Genomic DNA, 18,777 nt, shown 5'->3' with positions numbered 1-18,777 from the left:
CCACAACGAAGAATACACAACTACGTACCGGGGGGCTTTGGGGAGAAAAAGGAAAAAATAAAATCTTTAAAAAAAAAAAAAAAATTAAAAAAAAAAAGGTATATCTTTAAAAAAAAAAAAAGGTCAAAGATGAGTGTTGCAGAAATTCTGGACTAAATTACAATGTGGAAAGTGGTGCATCCTCTTTGAAATTCAACGTGGAGAGACATTCAGGCTACCTTCAATAAAACAGAAAGCAAATGGCCTGTCTCCTAAGACTGCAGCCAAGCCAGTTCTGGTCTCTGCTGCAACTTCATTCCATATATGCACATCCCTGCAGGGAAGAGAGCCGGTGGGGGCAGAGGGCTGAGGAAAAACACCCTTCACGCGGAGAGCTGGGGTTGTGTATGTCACTGTGGTATTGTCTCAGGGGATGTTCTTCTGCTCTGGGCTTTGAAATCTTGCTTATCAAACCTCTGGGGACAAGATATTTAATTATGGGCCCTGACGGGGAAGGGGGTGTGTGGAGCCTGCTGCCCCCACCCCACCTGGACACAGGCTCACCTCCCAGGGAGCCCTCTGAAATGGCTCCTTTCTGCCGGCTGACGGACGACCCTCTCCCCAGGTTCTGTGTCAGACGCAGCTGATGCTGTTACCCAAAATCCCAGGATCACAGCTCCCTCTGTCCCCACTTTCACTTCCCCCAAGAAACCAAGATTTGAGGCTTTCTAACAATTCGATTCTTCTTTTTTATTTATCAGGAATGTGTATTTTTAGTCACTGTTACCAAGGGACACAAAAAAGCAGAATCATGGAACTGACTGCAGTCATCCTGGCACCAAGTCTATGCTTGGGCTCTTCCCCACTCTGCTCTTGGAGTCACTACCAAGACCCCAAAAACCAAGAAAGTGTCTGCATTGTAAGTAAGGAAATAGCTTCAAGCAGCGACAGTTCGTACAAGTGATTATTCAAAGAATGCACAAGAGCCACAGTTCAGACAAATCAACTACAAGGATCATTTAACCAAAAAAAGGGGGGGGAGGCAGGGGTCTTGCTGCTTAAAAACAAAGATCGGACAAAAAAGTGAAGAGAACACTCTAGGTGGGGGCTCGACTGCCTCTGTCCTGGGTGACTCAGAGGGGTGTGAGGGGGCACGGCCGTGCAGGGCCGGACACAGGCTCGTTTCCAGCAGACACGTGGGGGTACAGGGATGCCTGGCTCTCTCCCTACAGCAGAGACCGAAGACTGCGAGTTTGTTAGACGAGACCGAGGGGAGGGGAGGGCTCTGCTCCTTCGAGCGGCCCGTGCTCCTGGTTAGAGAAGAGGCGGTGAGTCAGAGCTCTGCCGGAGATTCTGAGGGTGGACCCAAGGGGCTGAACGTCCCGAGAACCAGTAGGTGGTGCCCTCCAGCCGAAGACCCAGGGAGAGGAGCTGCCTCCCGGGGCAGGACTGACTTTGCGTGCCTTCAGCAGATTCACAGGACGGGGTGGCAGGCCCCTTCCATGCCAGATGACAGGCACCATTTCCCTACCAGTTCCTTGGGACACTTTGCTGTTCCACAAAGACATCCTTAGTATACTTAAAAAACTTGAGTTTTCTTATTTTGGTCAGAAGTACAAAGGGAACAGTAGCCACAAGAATAAAAGTGCAACCATGGATGTATCCACTGTTGAAGAGGGGGACGGTCAGAGGGCTAACTAGTCGGTGGTTTGCGGCGTGTTGGGGAGGGTGGAAAATCAGCTGAGGGCACTGGCTTGGCATGTTCACAGATACAGAGGAATCATCTAGAGGAAAGAGACAGGCTCAGGTCTGGAGGTGACAGGCCTCTCTACTTCTCTGGAGCATGTCTGGCTGACTTAGGCCCAGAGCTAGACTCCACAGAGAGGCTGAAGGCTCTAACCACAGGAGTCAACGTGAACGTGAGGTGTAGACAAAGGGTCCCACCTCCCAGAGTTTTAGGACAACCTGCCCTTTCACCTACAACTACTGTTGTATGTCAACCCTATAAAGATTCCTTGACAGGTGGGAGATCTCAGGTCTGTGACCTGCTCGTGAACAACCTTCTGAAGCTGTCTGGCCAAACAAAAGCACTTGGATAAACTGAGCATTAGATCTGGATTTTAAATCTGCGCAATCGGGGCCAGCCCAGTGGCACAGCAGTTAAGTGCGCACGTTCCGCTTCGGCGGCCCGGGGTTCACCGGTTCGGATCCCAGATGCGGACATGGCACCACTTGGCAGGCCATGCTGTGGTAGGCGTCCCACATATAAAGTAGAGGAAGATGGGCACGGATGTTAGCTCAGGGCCAGTCTTCCTCAGCAATAAGAGGAGGATTGGCAGCAGTTAGCTCAGGGCTAATCTTCCTCAAAAAAAAAAAAAAAAATCTGCACAATTGCAGGTTATCTGTAGCAGTTAAGAATCAACATTTATGGCATCCTTTGAACAACTCCTAATTTAGCCATGATTTAGTCAACTTCCCTTCATATCACTGTCGTGAGAAAGATGCTGGGTGGAACAGGGATCTGACCCCACGTGATTTTTTGCCCTCATTCTTGCTAAGTCCTGATTATCTGAGCAGAGATGATTTGCCCCTAGAATCTGTCCTGGGTTGTTTCCTACCAGCTGACCGGGGTCTATGGCCCTAATGCCCCCACTGGTAGGACAAATACCTAGGAATGCTTTAGGAGGGGGGCAGCTCGAAGCTTGGCATTATTCCAAGGCATGTCTGCACTCTCCTCCTGGGAAATGGTCTGTCACCCCTGCAGGGGGAACCTCCGCTACTGCTCGGGCAATTTCCTCCGCCCAGGCTGGTCTGGCGGGCGCTGGCCTCCCCTGCTGCCTGGCAAGGGATGCACCTCCGGCGCTGCAGCCTCCTCAGCCTCCTGACCCCTCCCAAGCTGGCTAAAGTGCAAGGTCTGAAGATTGCGGAGCATTATCTGCAGATTCTGCTCACACCTGGCACCAGTAATTAACTGACGACAGTTTTAAACTCCTTCCCTTGTAAGTGTTCCACCAAATTCTTTAAGTTCACCTCTTTACCTTCCTGGAGGAAAAGGAGAAACTTAATGATCACAAGGAAAGAATCTGAGACAGGGAGGCAGGGAAGTGGAGGGCCTGCAGAATCCACGAAGGAAAGCATCAGTCCCCGACATGATTCACACGGAGCTGGCTGGAACCTACTCAAGACCACAAGAGGTCAGTGTAGCAAACAAAAAGGGAAGGGAAATGGAAAAATCCGAAACAGAACTGAGGAGGAAATGGGCTGCAGGTGCTCAGTGACTGCTGACACTTTGGGCGGAAAGAAAAGATAACCCCTTCTCTCTCCCCTCAGGTCTCTACTCTTTGCTTGGGAAAAGAGAAGGGGGCCTGGCTAGACCCAGCTTCATATTCCCAAAGAAAGCAGGATAAACCGGAACCCAAAGTTCTCAGTATCACCAACTGTGGTTCCGTTGAAAAAAAAAAAAACGAAAAGAAAAACCACCCCTGGATCAACGTGATGAGGAATGCTACGACCTACCTCTCTCGCCCCAGTGTGAAACACCCCCAACCCGTCAGTCACTGGGTCACACTATACTGGGCAGAGGTAAAAATTCTTCTCCTCCTGGGGCTTGCTTATCCAGTTCCCGTAGCCCATGTCTTTCAGGCTCTTTTTGAAGTAGTTCTTGGCTGTCTCATAGTCACGGGCAGCTTTCTTGGCCTCACCATAGGAGAGTCTAAGTAGATCCCTGCGGGACCGGAAGGAGCAGAGCTTCTTAAACAGAAGAAAAATGTTCTTCTTGGAGACCCGGGACAATTCATTCCGTGGCCTGGAGAAACAAAAGCACTCATTTCCCACCCGGATCAGAAAAGGCGGGGAGCCCTGGAGCTCTGGAAGGCGGGGCTCTGCTTCCACTGTGCTGCCCTCGCTCCTTACCCATCCACGGTGCCCCTGGTCCCATCCAGGATCTCTAGGTCATAGCCGTCAGCCAAACACCAGTTGACGCTCGTCTCCTTAGTCTTCCCGGATTGCCTTTTGGAATCGTATACGCTAACTCGGCCAACCTAGGAATCCCAGGAGCGACAGGACAAAGATGGGAACCTTTCAGGAAAAAGATTCTGAAGCAGGGACTCAAGACTCATAGGAAAGAGGGAGTGTGGGGTCGTGACCTTCCCCCCATTTTTAGGATTCTGTTTGGCTAAGACTCTAGACATACTAACCCCAACTCAGTTCAAATTAATTCCAGACTAAAAGAAGGAAAGCCCTGGGCATTCAAAAGGAGGAAAGGATAAGTTCTCGGGACACCAGCTAAGGCTCCCCTCACCCACAGTGTAAACTTTTACTCTGCCAATAGGACTGCTCGAAAAAGAGAAAAACATCAAGGGAAAAATGGATGGGTTATAGCACCTTGGGGTGGTTGACAATAAAGGGATGTCGCAGTCCATCCTCAAATGCAGTCCCATCTCTTGTCACACGACAGCAAATGGCACGGGTCAGATGCCCTTGGCTGAAAAGGTAACCTGAGTCCGAAAAAGAAATGCACACACCTGTGTTTGCACCAAACGCTGTCAAGAGGCAGAGGCATGTGGGGGGTCTGAAGGGACAAGCACAGTGGTCAAGACAGAGAAACAGCTCCCGTGTCAGGAAGCACCTCCTGAGCATGGCTACCGCGGATACACATGAGACCACAGCACACTGAAGCACAATAGATAAGGCTCCCAGAGAGCCCCAGGGCTGTGGAGGTCAAGGAAACAGGCTGCAGTTCTAAGCTGCTGCGTTTCTTTAATCCGTCTGGGAGAGACTCGCCAGGATGCTTTTACTTAGGCCTGCTGCTGCACACGCCAGGCTGCCCCTCCCAGCAGACTGGACCCTCAGAATCAGTTACTGACCACTGAAGCAAGCACAACTTGAGAAGGGGGGATGTCATGTGAGCACCTGGCAGCAAAGAATGCGGTTTGCTGGGATTTGGGCAGTAGCACGACAGACTGGCGATAGGTCCCTTACCCAGGGTGACAGATTTGAGATAGACAGGCTGCAGGAAGTGGGTCAACAGTGCCCCCTGCAGGCCAAGCACGTTCCAGCGTAGGATTTTGTCACTGCAGGACATGGTGCGGAGTCTCTCCCCGAGCCGAATGCCGTCCCACGTAGGCACAATGTCGCTGGACTCCACTGGGATTGTGCCTTCCCCTGTGTGAGAGGCTTGGGTCAGCCCCACAGGGGCCCCAGACCAAACCACTCCCTGGTGTGGTGTTACACTCCCCACACTTGGGCCACAGGCGACTCATTCCTTCATTCTTCATCTACTTCACAGCACCCACTGCGTGCTGGGCACCACACTTGGTGCTGGCAAACAACGGTGAGGAAAACCAAGTAAGCTCCTTGTCCTAGAACATTTGTGGGGGTGAAGGGATAGAAAGGGAACAGGACAGACTCCACATAAGTAAACCAGTAACTGCGTAAGAATTCTAAATGGCGACAATGCCCTGAAGGCTCTGAGGGAGCAGAGATGGAGGACAGCAAGGGGCGCCTCCTGGGTAGAATCTGTCAGGGGAGCTGAGACATGAAGGAGGAGAAGGAACAGCTAGACACAGAACAGCAAAAGCAAAGGCCCTGAGGCAGCAAGGGGTTTGGTTGGTCAGGGAGCTGACAAAGAGCCAGTGTGACTGAAGCACAGACTGGGAGTCTGCAGGTTTTGCTTTTACGTGAAGAGTGATGGGAAACCACTATGGGGGAGCATTTTTTTTTTAAATAACAGCTTTACTGAGATACAATTCATCCATTTAAAGCATGCAATTCAATGACTTTTAGTATAGTCATCAAGTTGTGAAACCATCGCCCCCAAATGAAACCTGCTACCGTTAGCAGTCGCTCCCCATTTTCTCCCAAGCCGTCCCACCTTCAGCCCTGAGCGACCACTAATTTCTGTTTCTATGGATTTGCCTATTACCTATCCTAGTCTATGAATCTGCATTTCGTATAAATGGAATCATACAATATGTGTCCTTTGTGTTGGCTTCTTTCACTTCTTATAATGTTCTCAAGGTTCACCCATGTTGTAGCATGTATCAGTACTTCACTCCTTTTTTATGGCCAAATAATATTCCACTGTATGGGTATAGCTCCTTCTGTTTATCCATTCATCAGCTGATGGACATCTGGGTTGTTTCCACTTTGGGGCTATTACGAGGAATGTTGCTATGAACATTCGTGTACTAGCTTTTGTGTGGACACGTTTTCATTTCTCTTCGGTATACACCCAGGAGTGACTGGCTGGGTCCTATGGTAATTCTATTTACACTCTAGGGTTTTGAGCCGGAAAAGTGACATGATGTGATTTATGTTTGAGGATCACTCTGATGACAGCAGAATGGCCTGGAGGGAAGAGGAGTGGATGTGAGGAGACAGTAAGGAGACATTGGAGGACAGTGGGGGAGAAGGAATTGGCAGACAAGGTGTGGAATCAGCAGCCAACTAGACCGGAGGGGGGAACCAGGCCCTTGCGTCGTCCTCTGTCAACTCCTCCGGCTTGGTTCTGCATCACTTTCCTCCTCCCTCCCCCGAGGTCATCCTATCCACCCATGGCTGTAAAGAACGTCAGAGGAGGAGGACTCCCGGACTTTCACTGGCAGTCAGGCTCTCTCCTGTGGGCTCTGGATGGGTACTTCTGCCTCCTATCTGATCTGGAGATCTCCCGAATTCAACTAGGAATCTTGGTCTTCCTCCAGACCCTCCCTGTTCCCAGGTTTTCCCTCGCTCTGTGAACAAGACCCTTGTTCCCCAGCAACTAAAGGCAAACAGCCGGCAGCGGTGCCCGTGTCCCTGTGATGGGCCTGGGGCTTTGCAGGGCCTTTTGTGGGAAGAGGGAGGATGTCTCACTCACCGTTCTCCACCTTGGTGCGGAGCTTGCCTTGTTTGGGGTTCTCAAAGACAGGGTAGTGGCGGGAATCAGTGCTCTCCACGGCACGGTCACTGCAGGACTTGTCAAAGAGGGCACCGTCCCCACATGGGGCCGTGCTGCAAAACAGAGGCATCTATTACAACTCACCTGTGCAGACATTTCTCTCCAATTTCCTGGGGCTCGAGAACAGTCCAATGTAGTAGAGGTGAGAGGGTTTTTCTGAAGCCCACCATAGGCTTCATAGGAGGTGGGCAGAAGTGTGTGTGAGTCATTCCACATAGCGGCATGAACCTCAAACACAGAGCTGAGTGTGGCCCAATGAATAAGCTCTGATTTATGGGCCAGGAGACCATTTGAATACCCAAACCAGGAAGCCAGGCAGGGCCCACTCTGGTGGCAACAGAGACTGTACAGACCTGATATAGAGGTGGAACGACACAGTCTTTTTTATTTGGAGCTTTTCTCCTCCCTTAGCAGGCTCAAAGATGCTATCCTTTGCAGTCTGGGGGTTGTATTTCATTAACTCACTGTAGAGAAACCTGTAAGAAGAAAGTCTGGTTAGGAAGACAGGTTTGATTCTGGGAATAGCAGTTGCTTCTATAATCTGACTTCAAGGAAAGAACACTAAGCCCCAAGTAAGGAACAGCCTTCATGGTGCAGACCTTTCACGGTTTCTCAAGTTGAAAGAGGTGGTGGAAAATTCTCCTTGGGAGGCCTCAGCACTGCTTAAAGCCAAGTTAGCCTTTCAGGTCAGTTTCATCTCTGCCAAGAGCTCCTCGCTCTGGCAGCTACGGGATTCTAGGGCAGAACAAACTGATCCAAGGACTACAGGAGGCTGTTGCTTCTCCCTGAGTCTCTCCCTTCATCAATTAAACACAAGGTGAACCAGAGGAGAAAGCTGGCAGGGCAGTTTACAGGTCCTCAAATGGAGATGGAAGGCTCCCTCATCCCTAAAGCCCTGAGGACCAAGAGGTCATTTGTGTTTTTAAAAAAGGGCATGAAGCAGAGTTGGAAGAAAGAGGGAGAGCACTTAACAGTAGGCTGAGTAGCGGGATGCAGCCCGAGTCACAGAAGGGATCGATTCCACGAGACAGGCTCAAATGGACGGGCGAAGCAAAGGCTGACACTGCCAAGTCAACGACCTGCCTGTCTGGTGGGTGTCAGAGCCACAATGACAGGTGGGCAGCGGAGGGGCAGCAAGGGGAGCGCCACCCCACAGATCTCGCTCACCTGATGAAGCCTCTCCGGGAGATGATCTCTGCATGGCAGTCATTGACGGTTTCGCCCTTTAGGCTTAGAGAATCTCCCTTCACACAGCGATTCCCTGCGAAGGCATTTAAAGCAAATGGGAAATTTCCAAAGGAAAATGATGGCTAGGGTAGAAGCTGTTTGTTCTTCAGGATTGAAAGCAGAAATAGCCTCAATTTATCAGATCCTGACTCCCATATCCTTTTCCCTAGGAAATGAGAATTCATTCCCCATTCTGAATTAACTGTAGTGAAAATGAAATACAAGAAGAGTCTTGAGCCAGCCCTGATGGCCTGGTGGTTAAAGTTTGGCAGGCTCCGCATCAGCGGCCCAGGTTCGGTTCCTGGATACAGAACCACACCACTTATCAGTTAGTAGCCATGCCGTGGTGGCGGCTCACATAGAAGAAATAGGACTTTTAACTAGAATACACAATTATGCACTGGGGCTTTGGGGAAGAAAAGAAAAACAAAAGAAGAGAGGAAGGTTGACAACAGATGTTAGCTCAGGGCAAATCTTTCCCAGCATAAATAAATAAATAAATAAATAAAATAACTATTAAAAAGAAAATGTAGAGTCTTTTCTCCCAGCCTTAAACTTGCCCACACGGGACTCTGGGAGAGAATGAAAAGGATGTGCTTGCAGGGACCATGAGGGGCAGGTGGCAGAGCCTCTCTTACCTGTCCCCAGGCTGACCACGACACCCAGGTCCTCAGAGTCCTTCTTCATGATGATGGCAGCCAGGATCTTGCGGCCGAGCAAGGAGGGCTGGAAACTGTTGGTGAGAGCATTGAAGCACCGGTGGCTCAGCATGGCTATCTGGTCGTGGAAGGTGCTGCCAGTGAGAGGAAGCTGTGGGGACAGGAGGCGACGTGAGGGTCACAGAGCCTAGTCTGCGGCCACCATACTTCAGAGTGGGTACGGAGGTCAAGTTCTACTCCACGTGTGAGTCATCTTTCCCCCTCATACCTGGTGTCCCAGGTCTATGTTCTATTGAGGCTAATATTAAAGCCCAGGAATAATTCACACCACAGCAAGTTAAGAGCCAACTCCACCCAGGGAGGAGTTAGCAGGACCCCAAAAAAAGAGAGCACCAAAAGTAGACGTCTTAACTGTCTTTGGCTGTGCTTCGGGGGACCTTGAGAGGAGGAGCATAGTTCTTCTGAGACTGGCCCCTGTCACTGGGGTTACCTCTGTGAAACCCATGCGTTCTGCCTTCTCGTTCTCCCCAATCAAGACACGGAGAGCCGCATCTGCTGCTTCCTGCTTGCCTTGCTTCTTGCTGTGTGCGCAGACGGCTGGGAACCAGCGACCCCCAACTTTTGCTTGGTAAACGAACCTTTGGGATGAGAAGCAGGGAATAAAGACAAGCACCTGACCTTGATGGCTGTTCCTGGGAAGGGCTACTGTTGCTTCAGTTGCCAACATACGGACCCGTCACTCTCGGCAGCCCTGGTCCATTTTTTTTTTTTGGAGGAAGATTAGCCCTGAGCTAACATCTGCTGCCAGTCCTCCTCTTGTTTTACTGAGGAAGACTGGCCCTGAGCCAACATCCGTGCCCATCTTCCTCTCCTTTATATGTGGGACGCCTGCCACAGCATGGCTTGCCAAGCGGTGCCGTGTCCACACCCGGGATCTGAACTGGGGAACCCCGGGCCGCCAAAGCGGAACATGTGAACTTAACCACTGCACCACTGGGCTGTCCCCAATCAACAGCCCTGTTTCTAAGGCAGCACTTCCCAGACTTCGGACATTTGTGAATCACGGGGTGGTTTACGCTAGACCCAAAGATCACTTGGACTGTTAATTAATATTTTTCTCTAAATTGACTCTTTTTAAACGTACACACACTTAAAAAGGAAACTTCCTATCACTGCTGTTAATGAAAAACCGTATCACTTGTCATAAATTGAAGGTGGCCATAAAACTGAATATGATAAAATCATGTTATTAAATTCTGACTAGCTACTATTGCCCGCAAAGGCTCTAGGCCTGTCTTTATTACAAAGAAAGCCTTACAAGTAGGGTCACTGGGGGGGGCGGGGCAGGCAGTGCTGCCAGCTTCCTGGCTGCGGACCTCCAGAAACAGAGGGAAGAACGTGATGGAGCAAAATGGCGTGGGCATCTACCAGACACGGTTTCCAGAATCCTAGCTTTCAACCAGATCCTAACCTGCTGGCTGGGAACCCAGCTCTGGATAATGCAACTGCATATAAGAAGGGCTTCAGTGGCAAGATTTATCAGCTCAGGCAGGAAAAGGAATCAATCTTTATGTTCAACCACACGAAACATCTCACTATTCCTTGCTCATTCTAAGCAGCGGAATGCCTTCACTCCTTTTTTGCCAATGCCCAGTTCATGCAGGCCAGTGGGCTAAAGTTCACTGAAGGAGAGGGACAGTGACATGAAAAGACACGGAACAGAAGGTGGGGGCCAAACCGTGTAGGATCTTTGCCTGAGGGATCCAGGAGAATTTCATGACTGTTCTATGTGTTTGAAAAGAATATGAACTGTTATGTACACAGATATACATATATACACAGACACACACAAACACACACACATATATATCTCCATGTATATATGATAAAGTTTGTCCAATATGGTAGCCACTAGCCACATGAGACTATGAACTTTAATTAAAATTCAATACAATTAATAGCTCAGTTCCTCAGTCGCACCAGCCACATTTCAAGTGCTCAATAACCACACATGGCTAGTGGTTAGCCTTCTAGTGGAATGCTGGGAACAAAAGCCCAACTGGAATGAGTTAAGAAAGTGAAGACAATGAGTCTAAACCATTTTTTTGAGAGGTTTGGCTGTGAGGGGAGCAGAGACAGGTGGGACCTGGAGGGAGATGTGGGGTTGAGGGAGGGTTTTAAAAGATGGGCATGGGCATGTTTACAGGCTGATGGGAAGATCCAGAGGAGGGAGCCACTGCTGACAGGGCGGGGGGGTGCCTGGAGGAGTAGATGGGGGGGGAGCAGGGAAGAGGGACAGGAGGAAGGCTCTCCTTGCACGCTGGTACACAGAAAAGGACAGATGCACAGATGGAGGGGGATTTGGTGATGGGAAGATAAGGTATGTGTCATATGATTATCACTATTTTCTCAAGTAAGTGTGAAGTGAGGTCATCAATTTAGAGTGAGGAAGAAGGGTTTTGGTGGAAATTTGAAGAAAGAGGCAAAGGTCTGAACTAGTTTTCTCAGAGTAGGAAAGAGAATTTAGTATAAAAATACAGTAGGAAAAATGCTGGGAAGAGGGTAAAGCGGGGGTGTGGGGCAAGTGGCACTCCTTCTCAAAACCCTTCAATGGCTTCCCACTGCCTGTGTGGTAAAGAGGCATAACGTGGCTGACAAGGCCTGTGGGCCGGCCCCCAGGACCCCTCCATCTCATCCAGCATCAGGCCCCCCCTGTGCTCTCTGCTCCACCCACATGGGCTTCCTGCAGCCCCTTCAGCGGCTCTGCCCTCCTCCCACCACAGGACTTGCGGTGCACCATCTCCTTTGCCTGAACCCTCCCTCTTTCTCTTCTAACCATCGACAGGTCTCAGCTCAGGCATCACTTCTTGGGGAAGCCCTCCCCACCTTCCTACTAAGTCAAGTCATGTGTACAGAATCTCACTGCACCATGTGTCTCGAACACTTTTTTTTGAGGAAGATTAGCCCTGAGCTAACATCCATGCCCATCTTCCTCTCCTTTATATGTGGGATGCCTGCCACAGCATGGCCTGCCAAGCAGCGCCATGTCTGCACCCGGGAGCTGAACTGGCAAACCCCAGGCCGCCGAAGTGGAACGTGCAAACTTAACCGCTGAACCACCGGGCCAGCCCCTCGAACCCTTGATAATACGTATCAAATATGACATACTACTTTTTCTTTTTTTTTGGTGAGGAAGATTTGCTCTAAGCTAACATCTGTTGCCAATATTCCTCTTCTTTTTGCTTCAGGAAGATTAGCCCTGAGTTAACATCTGTGCCAATCTTCCTCTATTTTGCATGTGGGTCACCACCACAGCATGGCTTGACGAGTGGTGTAGGTCCATGCCTGGCATCCAAACCCACGAACCTGGGCCGCCAAAGTGGAGTGAGCTGGACTTAACCACTGCACCACAGGGCCAGCCCCTGAGATCTTACATTTCTTTATGTGATTATTGATTAGTATCTGGCTCTTGTACTAACAAACAGAATGTACTCCATAAATATTTGTTGAATGAATGAATAAAGCAGGGAGACTGTTGCCATGGTTTAGGTGAGAGAAGAGAGTGGCTTAGCCTAGAGAGCTGACAGTGGAGGTGGAAAGAGAAGAAAAGGATTAGGATAGAAATTGCAGGTTTAATAAACAGAGCTTAAAGATGGTTTGGTTGAAGGAGGTGAAGGGGATATAGAAGTTGATCCCCAGGGTTTTGGCTCGAGCAACTGGATGGACAGTAGCATCATTCACTAAGACGGGAAAGACCAGGGGAAAAAGAGGTAAAAGGGACAAAAATCAAGAGTTCTGCTTCGGACGTGTTGTTAGAGATGTCTATCCAAGAAGACATGACAAGTAAACAGCTTGACAGAGGAACTGGGAGCTCTGAAAAGGTCTGGGCTAGAGATACAAATTTAGAGGTCTCCAGCATTTAGGTATTAAAAGTCACGAAATCAGTTAAGGTTGCCAAGAAGAGTAGAGAGAAAGGAAAAAAAGAGAACCCAGCAGAATTCTCATGAAGAAGGAAGTAACGTGTGTTATTGTACTAGATGGTAAATAAATGTAGCTGGTAAATTAAAATCTCCCCTCCTCCAGGCAACCTTCCTCCACTCCCCAGGAGACACTGGCTGCAACAAGCACATGTCCCCACCGCATGACCTCCATCTGGCACATTATAACCCTGTGCTGTGATTACGTGTATGTGGTACATTCAGGGGCAGGAGTTTTTCATTTCTTCAATCTAGTGCATAGTAAGTTCTTAAATTCTGAATGAATGACTGACATGCAGCCCTAGAAAGGATTTTATAGAAGATTTTATGGAAGAGAAAGAGGAAATGGACTGAACCTACTGCATGAAGGATGAAGTTAAAGATAAGGGGGCTTCCTGAGAGTGAAGACTGAACCAGGAGGAGGGCAGCTGCGGAGCCTGCCCCTGGATGGCTCTAACACGGGCAGACGCCCACTGCCCCCACTGCACCCTGCCACCAGAAGACGATAAGAGCTCCTTTTCTGGCCCCCAATAGGGTGAGTGTTCTAAATTGGCTCCCGCTGGTCAAAGAGCTAATATTTTGTATTATGTTAAATGCTCTTACATATTGATGAAGAGTAACAAGCCAAAAGGAAAATGGATAATGACAAGAACAGGAAGTTCACAGAAAAGGGAAAGACAGCACATAAAACTGAATAGATGAATAATATTACTTACTACTAAGACAAATTTAAAATAGTAAGATACCATTTTATGAGCCTTTCTTTGTAATGACTTTTTAAAATGGAAAAGCTAGATGCCACAGAAGTAAAAATTCAAATAGTTAAGTCTATAATGAAAAATAAGTGTCCATCCTTCCCCAGAAGCAGTTACCAGTTTTTTTTAATCCTTCAAGAAAATATTCTAGGTATATATAAGCACACTACTTATATGTCCTTCTTCACTTTACACCTAAGGTATCTGTCATATGATTATTGCTTTTTCATTAGGAATATACCCGAGAGATCATTTCATATAGACGTGTCTTACTCTTTTTTATGGCTCTATAGTATTCCTAAGTGTGGATGTACCATAGTTTACTTAACCAGTCTGCAAATGATGGATGTTTAGACCATTTCAAGTCTCCTGCTATTATAAACAATGCTGCAATGAAAATCTGTGTACTATGTCATGCACTGTGTGTGTGTGTGCACGCTGTGTGTATGTGTGAATTCCTAGAGATGGCATTGCTAGGCTGAAGGCATTGCTCTCTACCCTTGGCTATAATTAGTGAATTATACCGCGGTTAATCACTGTTGCTTAAGTACGCTGAAGAAGTGTAAATTTTAAAGTGAGGCTGAGCACCTTTTAACTTATCAATAATTCATTGTTTCTTTTTCTGTGAACGTACAGGTCATATACTTTGTCTATTTTTCTGGTATATTTGAAAAGAACCCTTTACATATGAAAGAAATTAGCCTTGGGCTGTACTGTATTGCAAGTATTTCTTTCTCAGGTGATCCTGCTACTACACATTAATTTTTCTTACAGTCATATTTCTGTCTTTTTCCTTTACAATTTTATGTTTTGTGTCTTGATTGGAAAGGCTTTTGCCACTTTAAATTTCTAAAACAAATCTGCACTTTTTATCTAGTGATTTTATGATTTCATTTATTTTACATTTAAATCCTGGATCCAACGGAATTTAGGTGTAGGGAAGGAGACAGACATTCAGCTGTGTTTTTTTTTTCAGATGGATAGTTAGCAGTTTCAACACCATTGCCGAATAACCCATGGTTTCCCCCATTGATCTGAAGCCTCATCTTTATAATGGACAAAATTCCCATTTATATATCTCTACGTCTACTTTCAGTGGCTTCATTCTGTTTCACTGATCCGCCTTTCTATCCACATGCCAATACAACACAATTTTGACGTCTGCTAGTGCCAACACGCCTCATTACTATTTAAGAATTTTCCAAGCTATTCTTTCATGTTTATTTTTCATAGGAACTTCAGAATCAAGTTTTCTAGTTCTAAAACAAATAAATAAATTCTACTGGTGTTTTTCTTGGGATCACATCAAAGGTAGAGATTCATCCAGGGACAGCTGCTATCAGTAAATTAGATTTTTCTATCTAATAACAGTATTTTTTCCCATTTACTCAAGTCTTGCTTTCTGTCCTTCAGTAGCACCTACTAAATGTAGCGCCTACATACTTCCTATTAGGAGTGTGCCTAGGTCATTTATCTTTTTAGTTGCTGTTGCAAATAGGGTATTTTCTACTATGTTTTCTACTTGCTTATTCTTGTATACAGAAAAGTACTTGATTCTTATACGTTATTTTGTAATCCCCTCCTCTCCTAATTTCTCCTTTGTCTCTAATATTTCTTCAGTTTTCTCATGAATATTCCAGGTATATAATCATATCATCTGTAAATAACGATACCATTATCTCCTCTTTCCTCTCTTTCTATTTCTTTCTTTTCCTAAACTGATTGCATTAGCTAGCGTGTGTGTGTGCGTGTGTGTGTGTGCGCGCGCGTGCGTGTGTGTGTGTGTAGGTGACAGCTGGGCCAAAGGAAGAATGAGTGAGAATGAGCTTTTTATATTCAAATAATATTTATTTTGGATAGTCTATTACCTATAAAAAAAATGTACATGACCCATGGCCCAGAAATTCCACTCCTGAAAATTTACACTATAGACTAGGTCGCACCTGTAAGCAAAGGCATACAGTCCAAGGATATTTAGTGCAGGAGTGTTTCTAACGGTGAGACCAAAACCAACCTAAATGTCACTGGAAGTTGGTTAAATAAATTACGTAAGGTGGGGGCTTTAATGGTAATAGCAACATTCTCTTTCTTAAACTAGGTGGTAGGTACACGGGTGTCTGTTTTATATCTTGGGTTTAATAAAACAATTTTAAAATTGTAAGCATCTATTCAATGAAATATTATGTAGTTGTTAAGAGAGTCTGATAGATCTATATGTGCTGATTTGTAGTGGTCTCTAAGACACATTGGTAAGTAAAGGAGTCAAGGTGTAGAACAGAAGATATGATATACACTATTTTTGTTTAAAAACAAAAAGAAAGGAAAATGTGCTAATATATGCATGGAAAGTTCTAGAAGGACTCAAGAAATGGTAATAGTGTATGGGTCTGGGGAGGGAAACTAGAAGTCTGAGATTGAAAAAGTAGGCAATGAAAAGTCTCATTTCTATCAGCTTGAATGATTTTCTATGTACATATATATAGTCCCTTAAAAATTAAAATCAGTTAAAAAAATGAGGAAGGATCATGCTCACTGGAAGAGTGACTGTATTCTCAAGACAGCTGATCTAATATCTTCTAGGAGGCCATGGAGACAGGGTTGGACTCGTTTCCCTCAACGTGCCTCTCCTGTGACTCATGGCTAACGTACATCCTTTCTTTCCCTGGGTTACAGGCTGTCCCCACCCTGACACATGGCTGTAGCCAGGACTAGAACACTCACTTGGGCTCGTGAGGAGGTCCTGACTGGTCAACCAACTTGAACTCAGCAGCAAAGCCATGGGAGCGGGCATACTCTAACAGGCCGCCCACGGGGTTGGTGTTCAGGTATCTGACGAGCTCGCCAATCCTCCTGACCTTGTTGGGGATCACAGATTCCAAGTTATCAAGTGATTCCGTGTTCGTACTTCCAGGCTGAAGAGAATTAGCCAAACAAAGAGAAACCTTAAACACTTAAGGAAGCTCTGCAGGACTCACGGGCAATCCTAGGGCACTTAGTTGCTAAAAATGACCTGCATCTTTTGAGTAGGAAAATGGCCCCACCTGGTTATCGGAAGGTGTCGAGTTCGCTGCCTCCTCATGCAGGGCCTTCATGGCTTCCTCTGCAGCCATCTGCTTTGCCACTTTCTTGCTGGGGGCACTTGCAGTGGGGAAAGTATGGGTTCCCATTGCAACACAGTACTGGAACCTGACAGAGATGAAAGGAGAAGGATTAAAATGGCTTCGACTGAAGAGACTGACCTAGCCTTTGTCAGGTTGTCATCCTTTATAACTTGTAATTTCCTTGTGCACATCACCTCTGTGCCTTGGCTCACGCAGTCACTTCTGCCTTGAAGAGCCAGTGCCTTTCACCCTCCTCCTGCCCCCAGTCTCTCTCTGCCTGGCTGACCCTAGTTTCACCTCCTCCAGGAACCCTCCTCTTGAACATGTAAGTCTGCAGAGCCTCAGAGCACAGCATCTCAGGGATGCCCAGGTCTTGTACCTTTTGTCCCACCACCTACCGGTGATACTGCCAGCCGTGTACCTCCCTAGAGCTCAGTCCCTGCTTCGCTCTTTGAATCCCTACGCCCAGATTCTCCGCTCCTCAAGCAGCAACCATGCCCTCAACGCCCCCCATTTTCCATATTGAACATAGGAGTGATTGCTCAGTGGAATAATCTGCCATCTCTGAGGGGACAAGGAGGAAAATGTATCTCTCTCTTTTGTGAGAAAACCTCAGCAGAGATACATGATACAAGAGATGTACTTGGGGTCATGGGCAGGGCCTTCTCTGGATAGGAGACGGAATTCACAGGAGCTCCCCAACTTGTGCACACACTCAAGCAATGTAGTGACGGGGTTCTTTCCAGAAAAGAAGGATGTTGCTGAAGGGGTGGTGGGCTGGGACTCTGCAGTCTGGAGAAAATGAGAGACAAAAAAACACAAACAAACGGACTAAGAAAACACTGGCTAGTGTTACAGCTCTTCTAGAATTTGTCTAGCAGGTTTTTTGGTTCTCACCAGAAGGCCCCCCGCAAAAAAAAAAGAAAAGGAAAACAAAACATCGGCTAGTCTATTGTAGCAGAGGGAGCGTGGACAGCTTCTTTTGGTGAACTACACGTTAGGGGCTGGCTTCCCAGAGAAAGAGGGCTGCAGGCATTCTCTAGGCCTTGCAGGAAAGGGTCAGTTATTTACACGTCCTGGGTCTCATTCCTTATCTGCCAAGAGAGGAGACTGGATTTGATAATCCCTAAGGTCTCTTTCAACTCTGAAATTCTAGAACTCCAGGTAGGTAGGGAGAGGGGCAAGAAGGGGAGCTGGGTATGAGAGAAGGAAAGGTGGGCTGGCGAGGTGGGGTAGAGGGAAGGGCAGGAAGCTGACTCCTGAGATACAGAGTGACTTCTTTAGGCCAATATTGTTTCAACAGAGTCAGTTAGAGTCCTGATACTTCACAGACATGGAACGTGAACTGACACCTCCCAGAGGGCAGGACACCTACCTTCTCTGATTCTCTCTCCGTGGAATAGTAGTACGACTCTTCTGATCTTCCACTGTCCTTGGCTTTAGCTTCCTCAAGGAGAATTGTCATGGCTTTCATAGCTGCATCCTGCTTGGCCACTTTCTTGCTGCCAGCTTCAGCCGGGGGAAACTCTCGGCCACTGATGACGACTTGGAATTTAAATCTTGATGGAAAGTGATTAGACGTGTGAACACTAGTCTAGGCCATCCCTTCTGCCCTCTCCAGAGAGATCTTCGCCCTACAGTTTCCTGCTACACTAAGGGGACTTCTGACTTGTGGAGAAGGTGGAGGGTAGGCCAAGGGACTCCTGTCCTTTTGGAGGCTCAGCCTGTCCCTACTTTTTGGAAACAAAGCAGCCAGTGACTCTCGCCCCATCGCTCATTAGAGCAAACATGGCTATAGGTGATAAGAAACTGGCTGGGGGGAAAACCCACTATCTCTGAGCAGTGAATTAAGGTAAAGTCTGCACAAAAAACGATGAGCTAAAGTCACCCTTACAGTCTTGTTAGCAACCAAAAAGCCTTCATCCTAAAGCAACTGAGGCAGACTGGCCACCTCAAGGGCATTTCCTACATAAAGCCAAGAGGCATCGCACGCTCCCCAGACACCTACAGGGATCAGACTCCTACCACTTCCTGCGGGCTGTTTTTGCTGCCAACCTCCCCTTAGAGATATACCACTCTTCTGGTCTGCTGTGAGCCACTCTACAGCTCTATTTGTCTGCAGCCTGAGATGAAAGGAATTTG

General features: G+C 47.5%; 1 protein-coding gene and 1 non-coding gene across 35 annotated transcripts in view; one reads left to right on the top strand and one right to left on the bottom strand.

The window, feature by feature from the left end:
- Window positions 1-704: 704 nt before the first annotated feature.
- The window catches only part of ADAR (adenosine deaminase RNA specific), a 44,657-nt gene continuing 26,584 nt past the window's right edge, over window positions 705-18,777 (bottom strand). For 8 of the 34 annotated variants that reach the window (XM_070607357.1, XM_070607361.1, XM_070607379.1 and 5 more), the window contains 13 exons: window positions 18,011-18,194; window positions 17,279-17,427; window positions 16,576-16,720; window positions 16,256-16,446; window positions 9,293-9,440; window positions 8,782-8,953; window positions 8,084-8,177; window positions 7,270-7,392; window positions 6,836-6,969; window positions 4,960-5,142; window positions 4,363-4,475; window positions 3,892-4,019; window positions 705-3,784 (listed from right to left, as the gene is read on the bottom strand). In XM_070607357.1, the coding sequence (XP_070463458.1) occupies window positions 3,547-3,784; window positions 3,892-4,019; window positions 4,363-4,475; window positions 4,960-5,142; window positions 6,836-6,969; window positions 7,270-7,392; window positions 8,084-8,177; window positions 8,782-8,953; window positions 9,293-9,440; window positions 16,256-16,446; window positions 16,576-16,720; window positions 17,279-17,427; window positions 18,011-18,194 (2,002 nt within the window). In that variant the 3' untranslated portion in view covers window positions 705-3,546. Of the gene's footprint in view, window positions 3,785-3,891; window positions 4,020-4,362; window positions 4,476-4,959; window positions 5,143-6,835; window positions 6,970-7,269; window positions 7,393-8,083; window positions 8,178-8,781; window positions 8,954-9,214; window positions 9,441-16,255; window positions 16,447-16,575; window positions 16,721-17,278; window positions 17,428-18,010; window positions 18,195-18,777 lie in introns of all 34 variants that reach the window. The other 26 variants (XM_070607355.1, XM_070607358.1, XM_070607374.1 and 23 more) reach the window with 5 other exon arrangements.
- On the top strand, window positions 17,483-17,544 carry LOC139081497 (U7 small nuclear RNA). The gene has a single exon (XR_011536643.1). It is a non-coding gene; the product is annotated as a U7 small nuclear RNA (small nuclear RNA).

This window comes from Equus przewalskii, unplaced genomic scaffold (genome assembly GCF_037783145.1).
Source record: "Equus przewalskii isolate Varuska unplaced genomic scaffold, EquPr2 ChrUn-10, whole genome shotgun sequence".
Lineage (NCBI taxonomy): Eukaryota > Metazoa > Chordata > Mammalia > Perissodactyla > Equidae > Equus > Equus przewalskii.
The sequence above is the reverse complement of the archived record's forward strand: the minus strand, read 5'-3'. Positions and strand labels throughout refer to the sequence as shown.